At 39.7% G+C, this 18,519-nt stretch overlaps 1 protein-coding gene across 1 annotated transcript in view; it reads left to right on the top strand.

Moving 5' to 3' along the window:
* Positions 1-18,519, top strand: part of LOC118819951 (rap guanine nucleotide exchange factor 6-like) — a 118,959-nt gene that overhangs the window by 16,333 nt on the left and 84,107 nt on the right. Inside the window, 4 exon segments of the mRNA XM_036587984.1 lie at positions 1,023-1,093; positions 4,577-4,633; positions 5,499-5,582; positions 13,318-13,387. Of these exon segments, the coding sequence (XP_036443877.1) occupies positions 1,023-1,093; positions 4,577-4,633; positions 5,499-5,582; positions 13,318-13,387 (282 nt within the window).

The raw sequence follows: 18,519 nt of genomic DNA on the forward strand, positions 1-18,519 counted from the left end.
CTGCTCTAGAGTGTCCCATTCTATTGGCAATGCTTTTTTATAAAGATTATACAACTTGTGTGTGAGCTACTTAACTCCTGTGTCAGCAGTAGGAGTGGCTGAATTCACTAATTAGAAGAGGTGTCTGGATACTTTTGGACATATAGTGTATATACAAGACAGCAACGGCAACGGTACAGGGGCAAACCGTTCTCAGTGACTTTATGCCCTTTTAGTGCAGCCTGACAGCTTCCGCTCAGTGGGTGGTTTCGTTTACTCCTTTGGGTTTAAGGTCTCTTGGAGACCTTTTTCTAAAATAGGCCCCCTTCTGAGTGTTGGTTATATATTGTTTTCGAGCACATAGAGGAGTTGTTCAAACTCAGTGCAGGGATTGTTAATATGTAGCTCAAATTTGCCAGCCTTGCATGACTAAAGAGGAGTTAGGCCTAAGATCCGATGTGTGTGTGTGTGTGTGTGTGTGTGTGTGTGTGTGTGTGTGTGTGTGTGTTAATGCCTAAAGGAAGTCATACTTGCTGTCCACCTGTTAATGCTGCTTGCCCGTAGGCTCAATAGGCCCTCTGTGCTACCCCACCATATGGTCCTATGTATTTTTTCTACTCATGCATTCTTCAGGCAATCTGCACTTAATGTTTGAACAGCTGGCCTTGACGGATGCTATTTTAAAGCAGGTTTTGTGCGTCTGCTACGATGATGTCACTTGAATTAAAAATGTTTAGTACATACTTGGTGAACAGCATGTTCTTCTTAGTGGCTGTTGTAGCCTTTTCACAGGTCCCATTATAGAATGGGCAGGATTTTCCGAGACTAGTCCTTCACATCGTTTGACTGTGTGCATTTCCCTGTATGCTTAGCACCGTGTTTAATCGCATTAGAACGTGTATTAGACACTAATCCTGTAATCCAAATCTACAGTGTTTGTTTTGTTTCACAAAGCATTTCACTGATGATCTCATGTGCCGTTGAATGATGAACCACACTGACCTACCCACAATGCTCCTGTCCTCTTTCTGTTCTTTGTGCAGGACCTGAATAACATTTACTGTCACCTCTACCACATGGATGTCCTGTCTCACCTCAGGGAGCATCAACTCAGGTGAGATGATTTAAAATTCTCAGTACTGTCTTTTCACATAAGATGTTGTTGTGAGACTCATGACAGCCAGAACTTGCCAACAATAACAGGATCATTGTATTAATTTGTGTGAATGAATTGATTCACTGGGCTTGAATTGACTGGGCAATAGTACAGTGCAAAATACAGTCTGTTAATAACTATATATTGTTGAAGTATCTTTACTTTGGACTGAAGAGGTTTATTTATTCAATTTATTGAATGCTGTAGCTACATAGAGGAAGTACTCTGGTCTTTCTGTACATTTTTCTGGTTTTGGACCAGAATTATTTGACAGTTCTATGATGTACAATCACATGAAATACAATATACACTGATCAGGCATAAAATTATGACCACCTCCTTGTTTCTACACTCATTGTCCATTTTATCAGCTCCACTTACTATATAGGTGCACTTTGTAGTTCTACAGTTACAGACTGTAGTCTATCTGTTTCTCTGCATACTTTGTTAGCCCCCTTTTACCCTGTTCTTCAGTGGTCAGGACAGAGCAGGTACTATTTGGGTGGTGGATCATTCTCAGCACTGCTGTAACACTGATGGTGGTGGTGTACTAGTGTGTGTTGCGCTGTGCTGCTGGAGCTTTAAACACCTCAGTGTCACTGCTGATCCACTCGTACCAGCACAAGACACACTAACACACCACCACCACATCAGTGTTACTGCAGTGCTGAGAATGATCCACCACCCAAATAGTACTTTCTCTGTGAGGGTCCTATAGTAAGTGGAGCTGATAAAATGAACAGTGAGCGTAGAAACATGATCATAATGTTATGCCTGATCGGTGTATGTCGAAAAAGTATCCAGATAGCTCTTCTACTGCGTTCTCTGGAGTGATGGAGCACCATCCAATACCTTTGGGGAGAGCTGGAGTAGCTTCTGTAATCCAGAAACAATCATCCAACATCAGTACCTGACCTCACTAATGCTCTTGTGGCTGAATGCAATCAAATCCTCACAGCAACATTCCAACATCTAGTTTAAAGCCTTCCCAGAAGAGCGAGAGAACGAGGTCCCTTGAATACCCTTGATTTCAGTAGAAACCCTGGATGAGCATGTGTCTAAAAACTTTTGGACTTATAGTGTAGCATCATGTAGGGATGCACAATATGGGAATTGGGAGCTGATGCCAATATCTGATACTTGTCTGCTGATGCTGATACATAAACATTTCAAAAATGTGGAAACTGGAAATCAGTTTGTAATTTCAGTCAAATCTACAGTCACTGAAAATTTTTGGGCAATAATTGAATGCATTATTTGTGACTATTTTCAGCGGAATAATTTCAACATCCAAAAGATTAAATAGGCCTACTTAGGGTTAGGCAATATGGTAAAAATATCATAGCACAATACTTAAAAGCGTTTTCCGAGACACGATATGTGTCATGATATTTTGACACATAGACACAGTTAATTTAAAAACAGCCATGAAAAACACTGGGTGTAATGATTTTTATTCAACATTTCACATACTGTACTGCACTAAACAAGATTAAACAGTGCTTATTATGTTCTTTGCAATGAATTCAGTTGGTCAGTTCATGAAGTTGTGATATCCATAATATGCTCAAAAAAACAATGACAAAATTATGATAAAATATCATATTGTCTACCTTTGGCCTACAATGAAGTATCAAAATTAATTTGTAAAGTCATATATTTTAATTGTAATGATCAAAATATTGTTCCTTTCACTCATCTGTGCTGGTCAGCACAGATGTATTCAAACAGTTTCAGCAGCAGCGGATCAGTAGTGAAAACGTGTTAGAATGACGATGGCATCTGCAGCCACAGTTTCTGTAATGGAAGATTTCACAAACACCAGTGCAAAGTAGAACTAAAGATCAATACTATAAATTGCTTCAGATGGCCAACTGTTCTGTTTTGTCAAGAATGCTGGATTTGCACATACTGTAGCCCACATACTGTAAAGTGTATTTTATGTAGTTTATTTTTATTTGTTATTATTTTTTTTGGTTTTGGTTTTTGGCCCAACATGTCCTTAGTTTCAGTTTTGGTCAAGAATTTTCATTTTGGTGCGTCACTAATGTAAATATCTGTCTAATGCCGATCCTCTTTTTTTAAAGCATCTTGCTTTTTGTGCCACCAGTGCAACATATACATGCCTATTAGACGGCTAGAGGCACTGCCTTTATTTGAAACATGAATTTTCTCACTGTCACTTTTCAGTTGTGTTATGTAACAGTGCTTTGTAGTCTGTTTTGTTTGGTTTGAAGAAGAGGTTTTACCTGAACAGTTATCTTTCCCAGCCTGTTGTTAAAAGAAAAAAGATGGCACCAATCAAATAACAGGTATCAGTATCAGTGTATCAATGATATTGTGATAAATTTGATCATAGTATGTCACTTGTTTTTCTGAGCATATTGTGGATATTGTCAGAACTTCTAGAACACTGACCGACTGCATGCTTCATTGTAAAGAGAACATAATTAGTCCTGTTTAATTGGATTTAGCGCAGTGTTGTATGTAAAATGTTTAATAAAAATCACTGTATTCATAGTTTTTGATAGTATTTTTTGAAATGTGGCACTCCTGGTTCTTTTTTTAGCCTGTTACAACATTTCAGATGTCAGAAAAAGTAAATGATGTGACATGTATCAAGAAAATTACTTGAAGTGTTTGGTATTATATTTTTTGCCATATCACCCCACCTAGTATGAGGCCAATATCAGCAGGAAAAAAAAATAATCCAGTCCTGTAATAAATTTAGCCTGAAATAGCTCACATTGTGTGATGAGATTGCTTGCAATGTTGTTTGCTATGTACTTCTTCCTGTGGGGTAGTAAAATGCTTGAGTAGTCAGAGCGTGATAGCCTACTTTTAGATGCTCATATAAAGTGAAATATGTCTAATTAAAATAGGTCATTTTAAAGCTTAGTAGAAAGATCTTACAGAATAAACATTGGATTGATCAAGGCATCGGAAAAGAAAAAGTAGTATTGTGCCATCTCTAATGTGCAATGGTTTTCCTTTATATAAAGCTGATTAGTACTGAATTAGTTCAGTAACTGTTGCAAACTGGCTAAGAAAACATTTGTTGTATTAAAAGCATTAGATATCCCCAAATGTTTGATAGCCTGTGTAGATGAAGAGAATGAGAGCCAGATTTATTTGTAAACATTGCTGGCTGCACAGTACCTCTCTATAGCAGCAGCAGGTGTTATTAGAGCGTTCATGAACACCTGATCAGGTCTTTTGCTTCAAAGTGAATCGAGGTTGCTCTCTTAGTCCCTTCTCAGAATCTGTGGCTGCATGCAGCGAGTGAAAACGCTCGCAGCTACCCTGTGCTTTCTCATGCTTCTCTCAGTAAGCCCGACCAAGTTGCAGTGTCAAGCTACACCATTCCACCCTCAGTAAGCCGCAGTCACTGACCCCATGCCTTTTGCCTGAGTTACAGAAGCCTTGTCGATGTGCTTGCAGGTCAATGTGCACGACTGCCAGGTACGAGCGCTATGAAGCTAACCACGTCCTGTTCTAGTAAGTAAACCAGGAAACTGCACTCTTCTCTCAGCCTCTCTTTTGCACATCGTCGTCTCTCTCGCTTAAAGCGCTTACTGCAGCAGTCTGACCTCCATTATTGGATTTGTCATAACAAACTCTATCACTATTGCCAAAAGATTAATCACATGCGCAGTGAAATTGATGAATGTCCAAGAATAGTAATGTGCTACAATGTATGAGTTTTCCAGCGAGTGCAGGAGATTAATACTCTTCAGGGCCTGCTGCACTCTGTTCATTATTCAAAATGATTAATAACAAAAGTACCACACTGTAGGTTTATTGGTCCTGTTGAACTGGAATTGCTAGAGGTATTTGATCTAAGCCATCCTGGTTGATACCTAGGAGACTACACTGTGCCAGGACAAATTAGACTCAAAAGAGGTCTCTGCTCTGCAAATATCAGAAGTATTTAAAGTAACATCTGAAAACGATTGGGATTCTTTAGAAAACAACAATCACAGTTAATTACATGCACCTCAGGCGCCCATAAACCCAGTAATATATATTTAGTTAAAGCAAGAAGTGCCCTCCCTATTAGTAGCCATTTTATTGCTTTTTCTCTCAGCCAAGGCGTGCACCAATTTCTAATTAGAGCTGCTCATGCTTTTAGAGAGTGCTTATTCAGAGGAACAAACTGAAAGGGTTCCACTCTTTCACAGCAAGTGATGAGGGTCCTCCATATATCTGTGTAGCCTGAAGCTCAGAAGAAGAAATCCATTTAAAAAAGAGGGCACTTCATGGCTGTGAGAGCGGCGTGTTTTTCAAATGCCAATTACAGATTTGGCCAACTAGCCATTTAGTATCACTCAAGTTAACAGCCTGTCATGCGTCTCTCTTGCAGCCCGGATAACATTTCCACATGCTGGTACATACTGCTCTCGGGATCCGTCTTCGTGAAGGAGCACATGTATTTGGCTCGATGTTGGTATGTACCACTTAAAATCTCCTTGAGTTTTGGGTAGGACTGGGGGACATGGGCAAAACACCTCATCAGGATTATGTTGCTACATAATGCGATATGCTTGGCAGTATATGAAACGTATGGGGGGCCCTTGATGGAATATTTAACAATTGGCCTACGTTACTTTGATCAAATTATTAAAGTGTCTTGAATTATTAGTTTTTCAGGAAATATTTCTGAGGAGATTAGATATAAGATCCTATGGTAAGATATATGATTTGATGTAAGATAATCATTTTGCATAAGGAAGGGGAAAGTCAGAGGAAAATAAGCGGAACAAAAACAGGTTCAAAAAAAGATTAAAGGATAAGAGAAAATGAGACTCCTAACAACGATGCAACAACTGACAGACCACCAAAACTGTAGAACCCTATATTTCATTGAAAATAGTACAAAGACAACGTATCAAATGTTGAAAGTGAGAAATTTTATTGTTTTTTGAAAAATATTTGCCCATTTTGAATTTGATGCCAATAATATGTTCAAAAAAAGTTGGGATGGGGGCGACAAAAGGCTGGTAAAGTTGTGTAAAAACCTGGTGGTTGATTGACAACAGGTCATTGTTACATGATAGTGTTTAAAAAAAGCATCTCAGAGAAGCTGAGTCTTTCAGAAGTAAAGATGGGGAGGGTTTCACCACACTGTGAAAGACTGCACGAGCAAATAGTGCAACAATGCAAGAAAAACGTTCTTAAAATAGCAAAAAACTTTTGCTGATGTAGGATTATAGCTGCTCAACAGTCCTGGGTCTTCTTTGCCAGATTTTTTGTTTCATGATGCACCAAATGTTTTCTATTGGTGAAAGGTCTGGACTGCAGACAGGCCAGTTCAGCACCTGGACTCTTCTTCTGCGAAGCCATGCTGTTGTGATGGATGCACTATGTGGCTTGGCATTGTCTTGCTGAAATATCCCTTCCCTGAAAGAGACGCTGTCTGGATGGGAGCATATGTTCTAAAACCTCTATATACTGTTCAGCATTGATAGTGCCCTTCCAGATGTGTAAGCTGCCCACGCCATAGGCACTGATGCATCCCCATACTATCAGAGACACAGGTTTTTGAACTGTGTGCTGATAACAAGCTGGATGGTCCCTCTCCTCTTGAGTCCTCAGGACACGGCGTCCGTGGTCTCCAAAAAGAATTTTAAATTTTGACTCATCTGACCACAGAATAGTTTTCCATTTTGCCTCAGTCCATTTTAAATAAGCTTTGGCCCAGAGAAGATGGCAGTGTTTCTGGATCGTGCTGACATATGGCTTCTTCTTTGCATGATACAGCTTTAACTTGCATTTGTGGATTGCATGGCAAACTGTGTTCACAGACAATGATTTCTGGAAGTGTTCCTGAGCCCTTGCAGCGATTTCCAGTACAGAATCATGCCTGTTTTCAGTGCAGTGCCGCCTGAAGGCCCGAAGATCATCCAGTATCTAGTATTGACCATCGGTCTTGAACCCTTGCGTACAGGGATTTCTCCAGATTCTCTGAATCTTTTGATGATATTATGTACTGTAGATGGTGGGATGTCCAAAGTCTTTGCAATTTTACATTGAGGAGCATTTTTTCCCAAAATTGTTCCACAATTTTTAGATGCAGTTTTTTGCAGATTGGTGAACCTCTGTCCATTTTTGCTTCTGAGAGACTCTGCCTCTCTAAAATGCTCTTTTCATACCCAGTCATGTGTGTTAGTTGCAAATTGCTCCTCCAGCTGTTTTTTTATTAGTACCACTTACTTTTCCAGCCTGTTGTTGCCCCTGTCCCTGGTCTTTTTTGAGATGTGTTGCTGCCATCAAGTTCTAAATGAGTTAATATTTTTCATGAAATGGTAAAATGTCTCACTTTCAACATGTGATATGTGTTGTATGTTTTATTGTGAAAAAATATGGGTCTATGAGATTTGCTGTTTTTATTTACATTTATTTACATTTTACACAACGTCACAACTTTTTTTGGAATTGGAGTAGTAGGATTGCAGTAATGGTTAAGAAACGATGTACAGCCATTGTGTTGAGATTGAGGCTGGTGTTGTTATGCTTGGATCAAGGCTTGCACGCTGTCTTTCAATAGCAAGTCAGCTGCATGTGATTTGTATTTGGTTTGGGAAAGAGTAGCGAAGGCTTCTTTAGGTCACTGGGTTGAATGTGATCAGAATGCGGTTGTAAATGAAAGGGAAAGAGACAGAAACCCATGGGTGTGGAGTCTCTCCTGTTCTCTCAGAGAAGGTTTAGATTCCATTGTCACATGACTCCACATAACGCTTGCAGCCAATCATGATGGGCGTGTTGCTTTATTGACTGCAGATGTCTAGTGGGACTCACAGACAGTCCATTGGAGTTTCACTGGTTCCAGCAATTTCAGCGTTCATTAGTGCTTTTCAGCAGACGTGTTGTCTTCCCATCTCATCCCATCTCATATGAAAACCCCTCTCGTTAAAAGAAACCTCTTTATTTATGGCTGTTATGACAGAACAACTCAAGTTAAATAATGTATTTGATATGAAATTGAAATAGTATTATCTATAACAGTTACTGTGGAATGCTTTATTTGTGCAAATTTTAACCAGTGAGGTTTACTAACAGCAAGTATGCAGATGTCTATGGATATATTGTCACTGTCCTATTTTCTTTTTAATATTTTAAGACCATTTGAAATCCCAGCTGCCCTTTAAATGGTGTGAATATTGCATGAAGAACAGACCAATAGAAATGGTCTAAAATGACCAAAAACTACGCTTTAAGAGTTTCATTGCAAGGTCTTTTTACGATGCGCTTGTAGGATGTTCTAGTGAATCCCGTTCTCAGTGAATCCTGATGTTCTATAGACTATTGCAGCAAAATAGAAAAAGTCAAACTGAGTTCTGTTCCACTTTATGGCTGTTTCATGTTGAGGTAAACTATGAGAAAAAGAGAAGTAAGAAGTGGGGAAAACACTGTTGGTTTGTGTTTTGGGTGATGGTGGAGGGGGGGGTGGGTGGGCTGTTTTGGTGTTTAGGGGGGGAGGGTCAGTGGGCGGCCTGGAATGCGGAACTCTTGGCTTGAACGGTTACTTAGCCATGTGTTCTGTAAGCAGCTGGAGCCCATGAGCACATCCAGGCAGGAAATGAGCGCTCTCCCTCCACAGCCCTGCAGACCCACCGGATACACAGAAACTGACTCAGGACAGGAGAAAGACCGGGAAATTCAGGCAACAGAGACTGTTCCCTTTTTCTGAGGATGTTTTTTCCCCTTACTTTTATTGTTTTGAACTTTTGGTCTGTTTTCAGAGGCTTACGCTCCCTTTTACCTTTTTGGACTCGAGTTGAGTTAAGGGACTTTTTTTAAGGATTGCCTGCTCTTCTCTGAGAAGCTTCCCGTTCAGGATTTTGAACCACTGAGGTCATATCTTGCGAAGGCATGAACGTTTTGGATGTTTTTGAATTCCTCACAACTGGTCGGGTAACATAGTTCTCATGTCCGGATGAGAAAGAGCAGGACAAAAAACTGTGGCGTTTGTGAAGGAGTTTTGACTTAGCAGTACCGCTTCTACAAAGGACCTCATGCCTTGGCAAAAGGATTATGTTATAAGAACCCTGGGTTACCCTTTATTGAGTTTTACTCTTAGACTACACCTGTTGTCAGAGGTCAACGCATTGAGCCAAAGAGTGAGTAATCTATGCCTTTCTAGCAACCCTCATCTGTTCGCTATACTGTTTTGACTTCTGAAACCACAGCTGTCTTCCTGTGTTAAGATTTATTTGAGTCTTCTGACAGGTCTGTTTCCCAAGTCTGATGTGATTCTTAAATATTACTACAAATGCTTGGGTGATTCTTCTTTTAGGCTAGCGTTTGTGCTTTAGTGGTGTTGATTGAGTATAAAGGTCTTGTATACATGGAAAAAAGTCCAGCTACTATGAGATTGTTTGTTATGTTTCTTTGAAAGTGTGTGATGTTTCAGTTTCACAGACAAATTGTGAACGCATAGTGCGTCAGTGTGCCATGCAGTTTTTTCCGTCAGCATTTTATATCAGCATTTCATAAGAACCATTACCCATTCACTGTAGCAGCCCTTTACTTAGTATGCAAGTATCCTGTATCTTTTGCTGAAGTGCAGCCTTGACACAGAGTGTAGCTAGCTTAGCTGAACATACAATAACATGCTGAATGTGATTTGTGGTTTTTAACTTCAGTGTCAGCAGTCCGTGTGTTGCCATGGAGGTATGGCCATTTATACAAAGCAGCTCGGCCGAGCCTCTCAGACACTGAATTTACATTGTCTTCTGTGTGAGGAACTTTGGCTTAGCTGTTTCACTTCTCATGCTCCTGTCAATTTTACCCTGTTATGGCTTTGTTTAGCGTCATCTTCATTTTGCAGAGGAAGTCTTCTTTTAGGAAGGAAGTAGCACTTAAGTCCCTGACTGCCACAAAGTCCCTGAAATAACCGTGACCATGTTAGCTTCTGTGCATACTTTGTAATGCCGCTTGCATCTACTAGAGCATGTAAAGTGCTCTCAGTTTAAGTGCTAGAGTACAAGGACAAGGAGCCTCTATGTTTGAATAGACACATTTGTGAGTGTTCTACATTAGTAGTGCTGGATGGTATTGACAAAATTCAATATCCAATGATATTAATAAAGATAACAAACCCACACCTAAGGGAAACCTAAGGCATAGTATTATAAAACACTATCAGGTTACCAAGTGCAAGCAACAGATGAAGTGCTTGCAGGATTAACAGTCCATGCCACTGGATGAACTGATGCTGGATGTGTCTACCTGTGGGCTAGAGGTTCCGAAGCTGGTGTTGCCGTAGACAGAAGACAGGAGAGTGGGGAGTACATTATCTCCTTTTGGAAAGGCATGCAGAAAACGCTTGGCAGCACTTCGCCCCCTTCAGCTGACAGCCAGGGCCAACCTCAGTGAAGTGTGAAGCATTGTCAAACCCAGACTGACCTCTGGCTCACTCAGGCAACCTTCTGCAAAGTCCGCCAAACAGAATGAGGACAAGTCTGCGTGACACATTTGCTTGAATTCTGAAGGGGAAATTGATATTCCGTCGTATGCTAATACATCCCCTCTGTCCTGGAGAAAACAGCACTTCTCTCCACTGCCTGGAGAGTCATTAAAAGACGCTTCCTCTGGCATTCCAAGCACAGCAATTGTTGGGTTTTCTCAAGGGTGCGAGTTGAGGTCAGCAAGGAGAGCTTTTGTGCTACTGTCAGGCCGCTGGGGCAGTTTTTCAATGCAGTGGCATTTTGTCCTGGTTATGAATTGGCTACCTTTTTTGTGGCACCTGAAATCAACGCACATTAGGCCCCTTTCACACCTACCACTAACATGTGTCTTAGGTGATTTGATCATAAGTGGACAGGTGCGAACAGAGTCCAGTCCACCTTAGGCTGTTTTCGGATTGTAGGCAAAAGAGGCCCAAATTTGATTAACTGCCCAAAGCTGATTTTGGTATTTGGTCGTTCAACTCATCTTTTTAATGTGGGCTATATCTGACACCTTCCATCTGACACACTCATCCAACAAACGTAGCTGTCTCTTACCTTTCCTTTAGATTAAAAAAAAAAAACCCTTTCACGTGACGCCAACATGAGCTGTGTGAACTGCTTCTTTAAATTTGTAATGTTAACAGCAGACACTAAACCAGACTATGTTGAGCAAAGTTTGCAAGAAGAGTAAAAATGGTGATTTCTGTGCTTGCTTTAATCGTGGAAGCTGATCAAACGGAGAAAGAAAGCTCAGTTATCTCAGTTATCCTGTCTTATGTTTATCTACAGTAAGTGAGAATCCTATCAAAGGGATACAAACTCTGTGCCAAAACAGGAATATAACAATATGTACTGGATGAAGGCATTTAATGTGTATGAAGCTACTTAGACTTCTTTGCTTATCTCTTTTCTTTTTTTTAACTATAATTGCAACTATAAACATCTCCACGGTTTGGCGGTTTGTCATCAGTGTGTTAGCATTAGCTGTTAGCTGAGCTAGCATGAAACAGCTCTGCTCACAACATCATGTTAGATTCTGGCAAACTAAAGAACTGACACAAGTTTAGATGGTAAAGACTCAATTCTGAGGGAGTGAAGTCACGCAGCTGGCTCTGAAGGGAAAGAAAGGTGGAATTAAACCTGTTTTTGGTGTTTGGATCCGCAGCTTAATCAGCTAACTTAATGTTAGCTTAGCGAGGCTTTAGACCCAAACAGAGCAATCACCACCATACAGGTTCCACTGAGGCTTGGTGGTGCTCTGCTGCCACAAGTTCAGATGATAAAAACTCTGAGTCTAAGAGAGCAAAAGTTGAGTAAGTGACAGAAAGCCGACATCAAACCTGTTCTGTGGTGTTTGGGATTGTAACGTTTTAGCTAGCAGGCCAAACTTGCCATGCAGCACAGGCTTGGTTCCAACTAACTGATGCTAAAACTGACACCGATTTAGAGGATATCTGAGAGTGCAAAGTTGAGTGACTGAGTAAAAACCATAATTGAACGTGTTCTGTGGTGCTGAAACGTCCAAACATTCAAAGCCATTGATTCTAATGAAGGTGCATACACTGACACCGGTGCTTGACAACTCACTGTTCAGTTTCTCAGCGCCTCACAGTGTGCCACTCAGCATTTTAACATTTGCTATGCTAAATTAAAGCCACATCGAGACCACAGAAGGGTAGATGTGGCTTAGAATTTACGCAGAGAAAGGCAGTCAGTCTTTTAGGTAAACAGATCTCAGCTAGCTTTACAGCTTCGTCTTTTTCAGCTCACTAGTAAAGAAGTAAACTGATGCCAAGCGATTAATGATGTTGAATCAACTTTCACTAACAAAAAAAGGCAATACAAAACAAAAAAGATTGCAGTGATGACGGTAAAGAGCTTAAACCTGCGGTAGGCGTCAAATGACCGCGGTATTGCAGTAATGCGGTTATTGTCTTAGCCCTACTTAGATCCTTCTTGCCCCCTCTCTCTTATCTCCAGGTTCTTCTCTGTTGCTATAGAGCAAAAAGTTTTCCCCAACCTCATCCTCTTCTCATTATTATGCTCACTCTCACAGAGCAGTTCTTCCAAGAGTGCTGAGCCCTTGCTTTTATGTTATTATTTGGATACTTTTGACAGATCGCTGAACAGCTTTCAGAATTACTGTGTGAAGAGTAAAATGAAATGAAAGTGAAGGTGCAGTTAACTACATGTATAAGTGAGTGAATCCCTAAAGCCACAGTGACTGGCCTGTATTTAATATCTGTTGCTAGATAAGCTGGTTACACGGAGAGCAGATTTTTGTTTTGTTTTATAATAGAACTCTTAATACATTTCACTAAAGCATCGTCAGGAGCTACTTTTGAAGCCCAGGAACTATGCTGTAGGTTCAGGGATTGGATAACATGACAAGTTCTCTCAAAAACTTTACCTGGGAGGCTGGGAAACAGTCAGCATTTTCTCTAAAGCTATTCCTATGAAGCCTACAGAAACAAATAAATATATATTTTCATATAGGCACACAAGAACAAGTACATATTTTTGTTTAATTTTATGCTGTAGGTTCAGGGATTGGACGATATGACAAGTTCTCTCAAAAACTTTACCTCCCGCTCAGTGCTCATGGCCTGCTAACCTGATGCTAGATTTATTTACATATCTTGTATCAATACATTTACTTAGTTTCATTTACTGTTTGTCATGATGACCCATTTGGCTTGGTACTTGCTCACTTTCCTTCACTTCCTTCAGCTTTGGCAGGCAGCGAGGGGGAAGACGAGGCTGTGAATGCATCACTTTGGAACCATCAGAAATGATTGTGGTGAGTAAACTCTTCAATCAGTTAACAAGAGAACGAACACTAAATATAACTGTAAATATGCAGCAAGTCAGGGGGAGGGTGCATTCATGAGACAAATATTTTGAACCTTAAAGATACATCAGTTCAGCAGGACTGGTTTTGAACAACATGGGTCCCGCAAAGCTGAAACATGGTGTTACGCATTCCAGCAAATGAAGCGCCTTAGAAGTGACAGTGAAGAATTCGGTAAACAGATGAGGAGTGACATTCTTCTCATGAAACACTATGGTGGAGGACAATCATGCACAAGAAATAGGCCGTTATTAGGAGTGCACAACATATACATATTTGTGCCAATATGTTTTTCCGATAAGAGGGAAAATTTAATAAACAGTCTGATGCTATAATTACAGCCAATTATTACAACTGATAAATTTGGCAAGACTCCTAACATTAAATTGCACTTTTCCTTTATAAGACGTTCTGGATTAGAATGTCTGGTGCAACTGGCTAAACATTTCAATGGGCCTCTCTCTCAGTCGTAGGGCCGCATAATTTTGACATAAAATGCGATATTTGATAAAGCTGTTGGATATTGCGATGACGATATGAGAAGCGATAAATTTTTATTAAAATGGAGTGCCTCTGACTGGATGTGACTCAAGTACAGGTGTTTTTTTGGATGTGTAAACAGAAATTGAACTAACCTCTCCGTTAAGCAAATAACAATACAAAAAAACAAAAGCACCATTCACAATTGTCCAAAATAAAAAGAAATGAAATACTAATAGCTACTTGCACCAGAACTGCAAGCACATTTTTTTGCACTGAAAGGCTGGGCAACAGTCAGCATTGTCTGTACAGCTATTCCTATGAAGGCTACAGAAACAAATAAATATCTATTTTCGTATAGGCACATAAGAACAAGTACATATTTTTGTTTAATTTTATTTTTGTTTTGGTTATTAAAAATATTTGTTGTCGCAATAGCCATTACTGTCTGACGCACTTAAACACAATACTGGGTGTGAAAGCAATCCTAATGTTTAATGCATTTTTACAGGCTTGTAGTTCAGGATGGAGTAGTTTTTGAGCTGCTCAGCACTGTGATAGGCAACATGGGCATCTGTTAGCTGACATAACAGACTTGGTAGTTACCATTCTCCTCCAAGTGTGTTGAGCTGTCTAGTGACATTGCGTCAGTAGTGGTGCTTAATGTGTGTTGGAGGAAGCATGTGCTAGCCAGCGTGATGGCATCATGAGATGGGGGGAGACCTGACTTGTGGGTGGAATGGCAATGACTAAACCGGGGGGAAGTTTGGACAAAAAAATAATATGTCTTAAACTTACTGTAGTTCATACATGGATTACAGTGTAAAATCAAAAAAATGATCAGTTATTGGTAACGGTATCAGCCACATCATGCAGCTCTGAAATATACCTGGGGAGAGCATCCAGGAGGTGGTGGTGTTCTAGTATATACGTACAGTGCTCAAAGGTAGTCTTGGGACACTTCTTTTATCATTTGTTTATTTTATTTTTTATTATTATTTTTTTTTAGAATTATCATATTTGTTAATGTATTTTGCTTCACCATATGCAATTTTCAACTATATTCTAACTTATAGCTTAAATGTAATACGATGGAATAAGCTTTTCTGGAAAGTTGTCTTTGGCTTCACCAAGTTGCACAAAATAAAAGTAATAAATAGAAGAAAATAGCAAGTAGAAAACACGACCTACAAGAGCACACCTAAGAACTCATACCAGCTTCAAATACACCAGTTATCAGAATAATTACAGTACAGCTAAAATTGCCTACATTTTCATCAGATCAATAAGTAACTTAAGAGATCCTTAGACAAATTCCAATGTAATAAACTAATTCTTCAAAACATTTATTGGCCTGAGGGACCCTATAACGCTTTCCGGAAGGGAGCAGAACAAATTTAACAGACAGAGAATGAGTAGGATCCCCAAACGTTTGCCAGGCTTTCTGACTACTACTAGGCAAGTATATCTCACATAACTGTTTTTGTGGTTTACGTATGATTTTTCCAGTCATATTCACAGTCCTAGACAGCTTGGTCTTGTCCTTAGCTCTAAGGATACCTAATTCAGTACATTTGAATTACAATTGTATTGGAAATGTTCAACACCTGCCACACTCTGGCAATCCAAAAGAGAAGATTCAACAAGCTACGCAAATTCATGCACTCTGTGCCTAGAAGACTTCAAGCTGTCATCCAAAAGAAGAGACAGGCAACAGAACACTAAGCTACATAAAATACTAAATACAAATCTACATGAAGAAAACAGACAGCAAAGGTTTTTCCACTAATGCTGGAGTAATTTTACTACCTTAAGTTTAAATTGAATTACCAGGATTATTTTGAGTTTCAGTTGGTATTGCTGGTTGTTATAATAATCTTCATGGATACAAAATGAATAAATGAAAACTTTAGCTTGGAACGTACTAAATAAACAAGACATACATTGTATTCAGAGAATGTCCCATGACACATTTTGAGCACTGTGTGTCCAAACTCGTGTCAGTATTCTGTTTACTTAATGGGGTATTCCAATAAGACGTGTGGTTTGGAACAAATGATATATTGTCTTGTTACGCAAAGTGTGGCCTTGTTTATTCACAACAATATAAAATATTTTGCAAATTGTTAAAATGGGACGAAATACACTTGGGTGGCTGCCAGTGTGCTTGGGGGTTCACCCAAGTTTAGCCTGTGTGTGGGGAAACGCTGCTGGGGTATTGATTATTGGTTATCATCATCACCCTAATTTCACATCATTGCAGCTTTAGTGATTGCGTTAGTTTTGTCTAGCAGTGGTCAGCCGCGTAGTGGCTATCACTGTGCGTGTGTGCAAGGCTCACAGAAAACGAAAGCCCAGTGTTTTGATAGACTCACTGATTAGCTTTCTTAGAATGCCTGGAACACAGCACAGCCGGGAAATTGGGTTATGTAAGCTTGTTGTTGACTGCTGTGATTTTCATCCCGGTCTCACCCTCCAGTCCACCAAACAAGCTACCGCTGATGTAAACATTGATGTAGTTCTGCACTGGGTGTTAATATGTTTGATGCCTCGAGGTCACAATATGACAGAGTATTTAGGCTCGTCTCAGTCAATCACTGGTAATTTTGGCTTTAATATAGCCAGGATATGATATGCACTCTTTTAAATTTGTGAAATATCTGTCTAATCCTATTTACTTTCTGAACAAATAGCTTCACTGCTTTCAAAAGTTTGGGGACGCTTAGCTTTTCAGGTGGTTTATTAAACAAGCAGGTTTTCTTTGTTGGTTTGAAACAACTAAGAATATTAAATAAAAAGCTGTTTGCAGCTTTGCCATTTTTCTTTGCAAAAACTGCAGAACTGTGGGAACGAAATCAGAAATAATGCCAGACCCCACACATTGTATCCCCTTATTATGTCAGCGCTCAAACCTTTCTGATGTTTAACCCTATCAGATGTCTCCCAGACTTTGGTTAAATCCCTTTTAACTCCTTCATTCAGTAATAATGGTTACCATTAATGCATGTCCACATCGGTCATAGCAGAATGGATCAGCATGTGGATTTACAGCATTTTCTGTGCTCCTGTGTTTTATAACACTAAAAGAAGCATGTTGCTGCCATTATTATTGGAAGGACTGTCAGTATTCTTCAGAATAAAATTTGGATTGGTAACTGCTTACGAAAAATATTCCTGTTTGTGTTTGTTAAAAAATGTAGTTTGACTACCTAAATCTTGTACGTTTTTGTCCATGTTAAACCACATTCTTGTTAGATTAAGTCCAAATAAATGCAGCAAAAGCATTGAGATTTTGAATATGGGTTTGTAAAGCAGTGCTACTAAAATAAATAGCGTTACTGAGTCAGGAGGAAAAAACACGTTAAAACATGGTGTGTGTGCACTGCTGTGAGTCACCCTGTTAAGCCTGACATAATAATTTAAAAGTCAGAGGTGTCAGGTCAGATTTTTCAGGAGTTTTTCGGACCACACCATATTTCTTTACATATTAATGTCACACACACATCCTCAAAATGAAGGTCCGACGTTTAGGTCTTAAATGCAAAGTTAACATTAGGAAATGGTCACAATTGTAGATAATTCATTTACTACCTCGGGATCCTTCACCAAGCTTTGACTTTGAGTTCTCTTTTGATACTTTTTCAGCATGCTCACAAACGCTAGATTCATCCCCCTGTGGGGATCCGAAGCTCAACCAGTGTTAAAAGTTCTTTCGCACATTGCATGCAATTACACATTGTTAATAGCAAGCTCCGCTAGTCAGCTAAGTTAATTTAACTCTGAAATTAGAGTCAGTTTCAGAATTTCTGGAATCAAAAAGCCCCACAGCCAAAAGAAAATCCCAGTAGTAGAGGCCAGTATAGCGTGCAGAAGATATCAGACACTCACTCCACGTGTGGGTAGAGCTTCTGAGGCAGAGACTACATAAACATATCTTGGCTCAAGGAGATTTGGAACAAGGGGACAACTGTAAATTAGATTGTTGGCTGAATCATTCATTTAAGGCCACTGCTTAAGGAGCTCGAGTAGGGTTTATGATATATGTGCCATTTCCTGTTTTATGGTACATTATACGATACTCGCTCTTAAAGACCACCCAGACATGACTCCTCTCCTAAGCATGCACCTGCTTCTTCTAGCTCTTATAAAAAAGAAAGAAACATCTACTGTTCACATCTGCTGTGCTCTATTACCCAACAGTTCCTCTAGAGGAAATTAGCAGAGCAGAATCTTCAGATCTACTGATCTTGCTGACCCTATGCTGCATGTGGTAACCTAGCTGCTGTATCTCACATAAACAAGCAGGTCACCACTCCTGACTGACTCTGTAGTTTTGCACGGTCTCACTTTGTGCGTGTGATCACACATAAGCATGCACTGACTGTTAAAAGTTTGAAGACATTTTCTTTTTAATACATTGTTTATGCGAATAAGCTTTTTTTAGTTTTCATAAACATATTGAAGACTAACCAGGTTTAATCTGAATAAAATAATGTCATGTGTAAATATTTGTGACTGTCCTTACTGTACATTGAATAAGCCAAAGCCCACCCATTTCTCCCCTTGTTCTGATGTCAGCATGATCAGCATGCAAATCTTCC

This window comes from Colossoma macropomum, unplaced genomic scaffold, assembly GCF_904425465.1.
Source record: "Colossoma macropomum unplaced genomic scaffold, Colossoma_macropomum, whole genome shotgun sequence".
In the NCBI taxonomy this organism is placed as follows: Eukaryota; Metazoa; Chordata; class Actinopteri; order Characiformes; family Serrasalmidae; genus Colossoma; species Colossoma macropomum.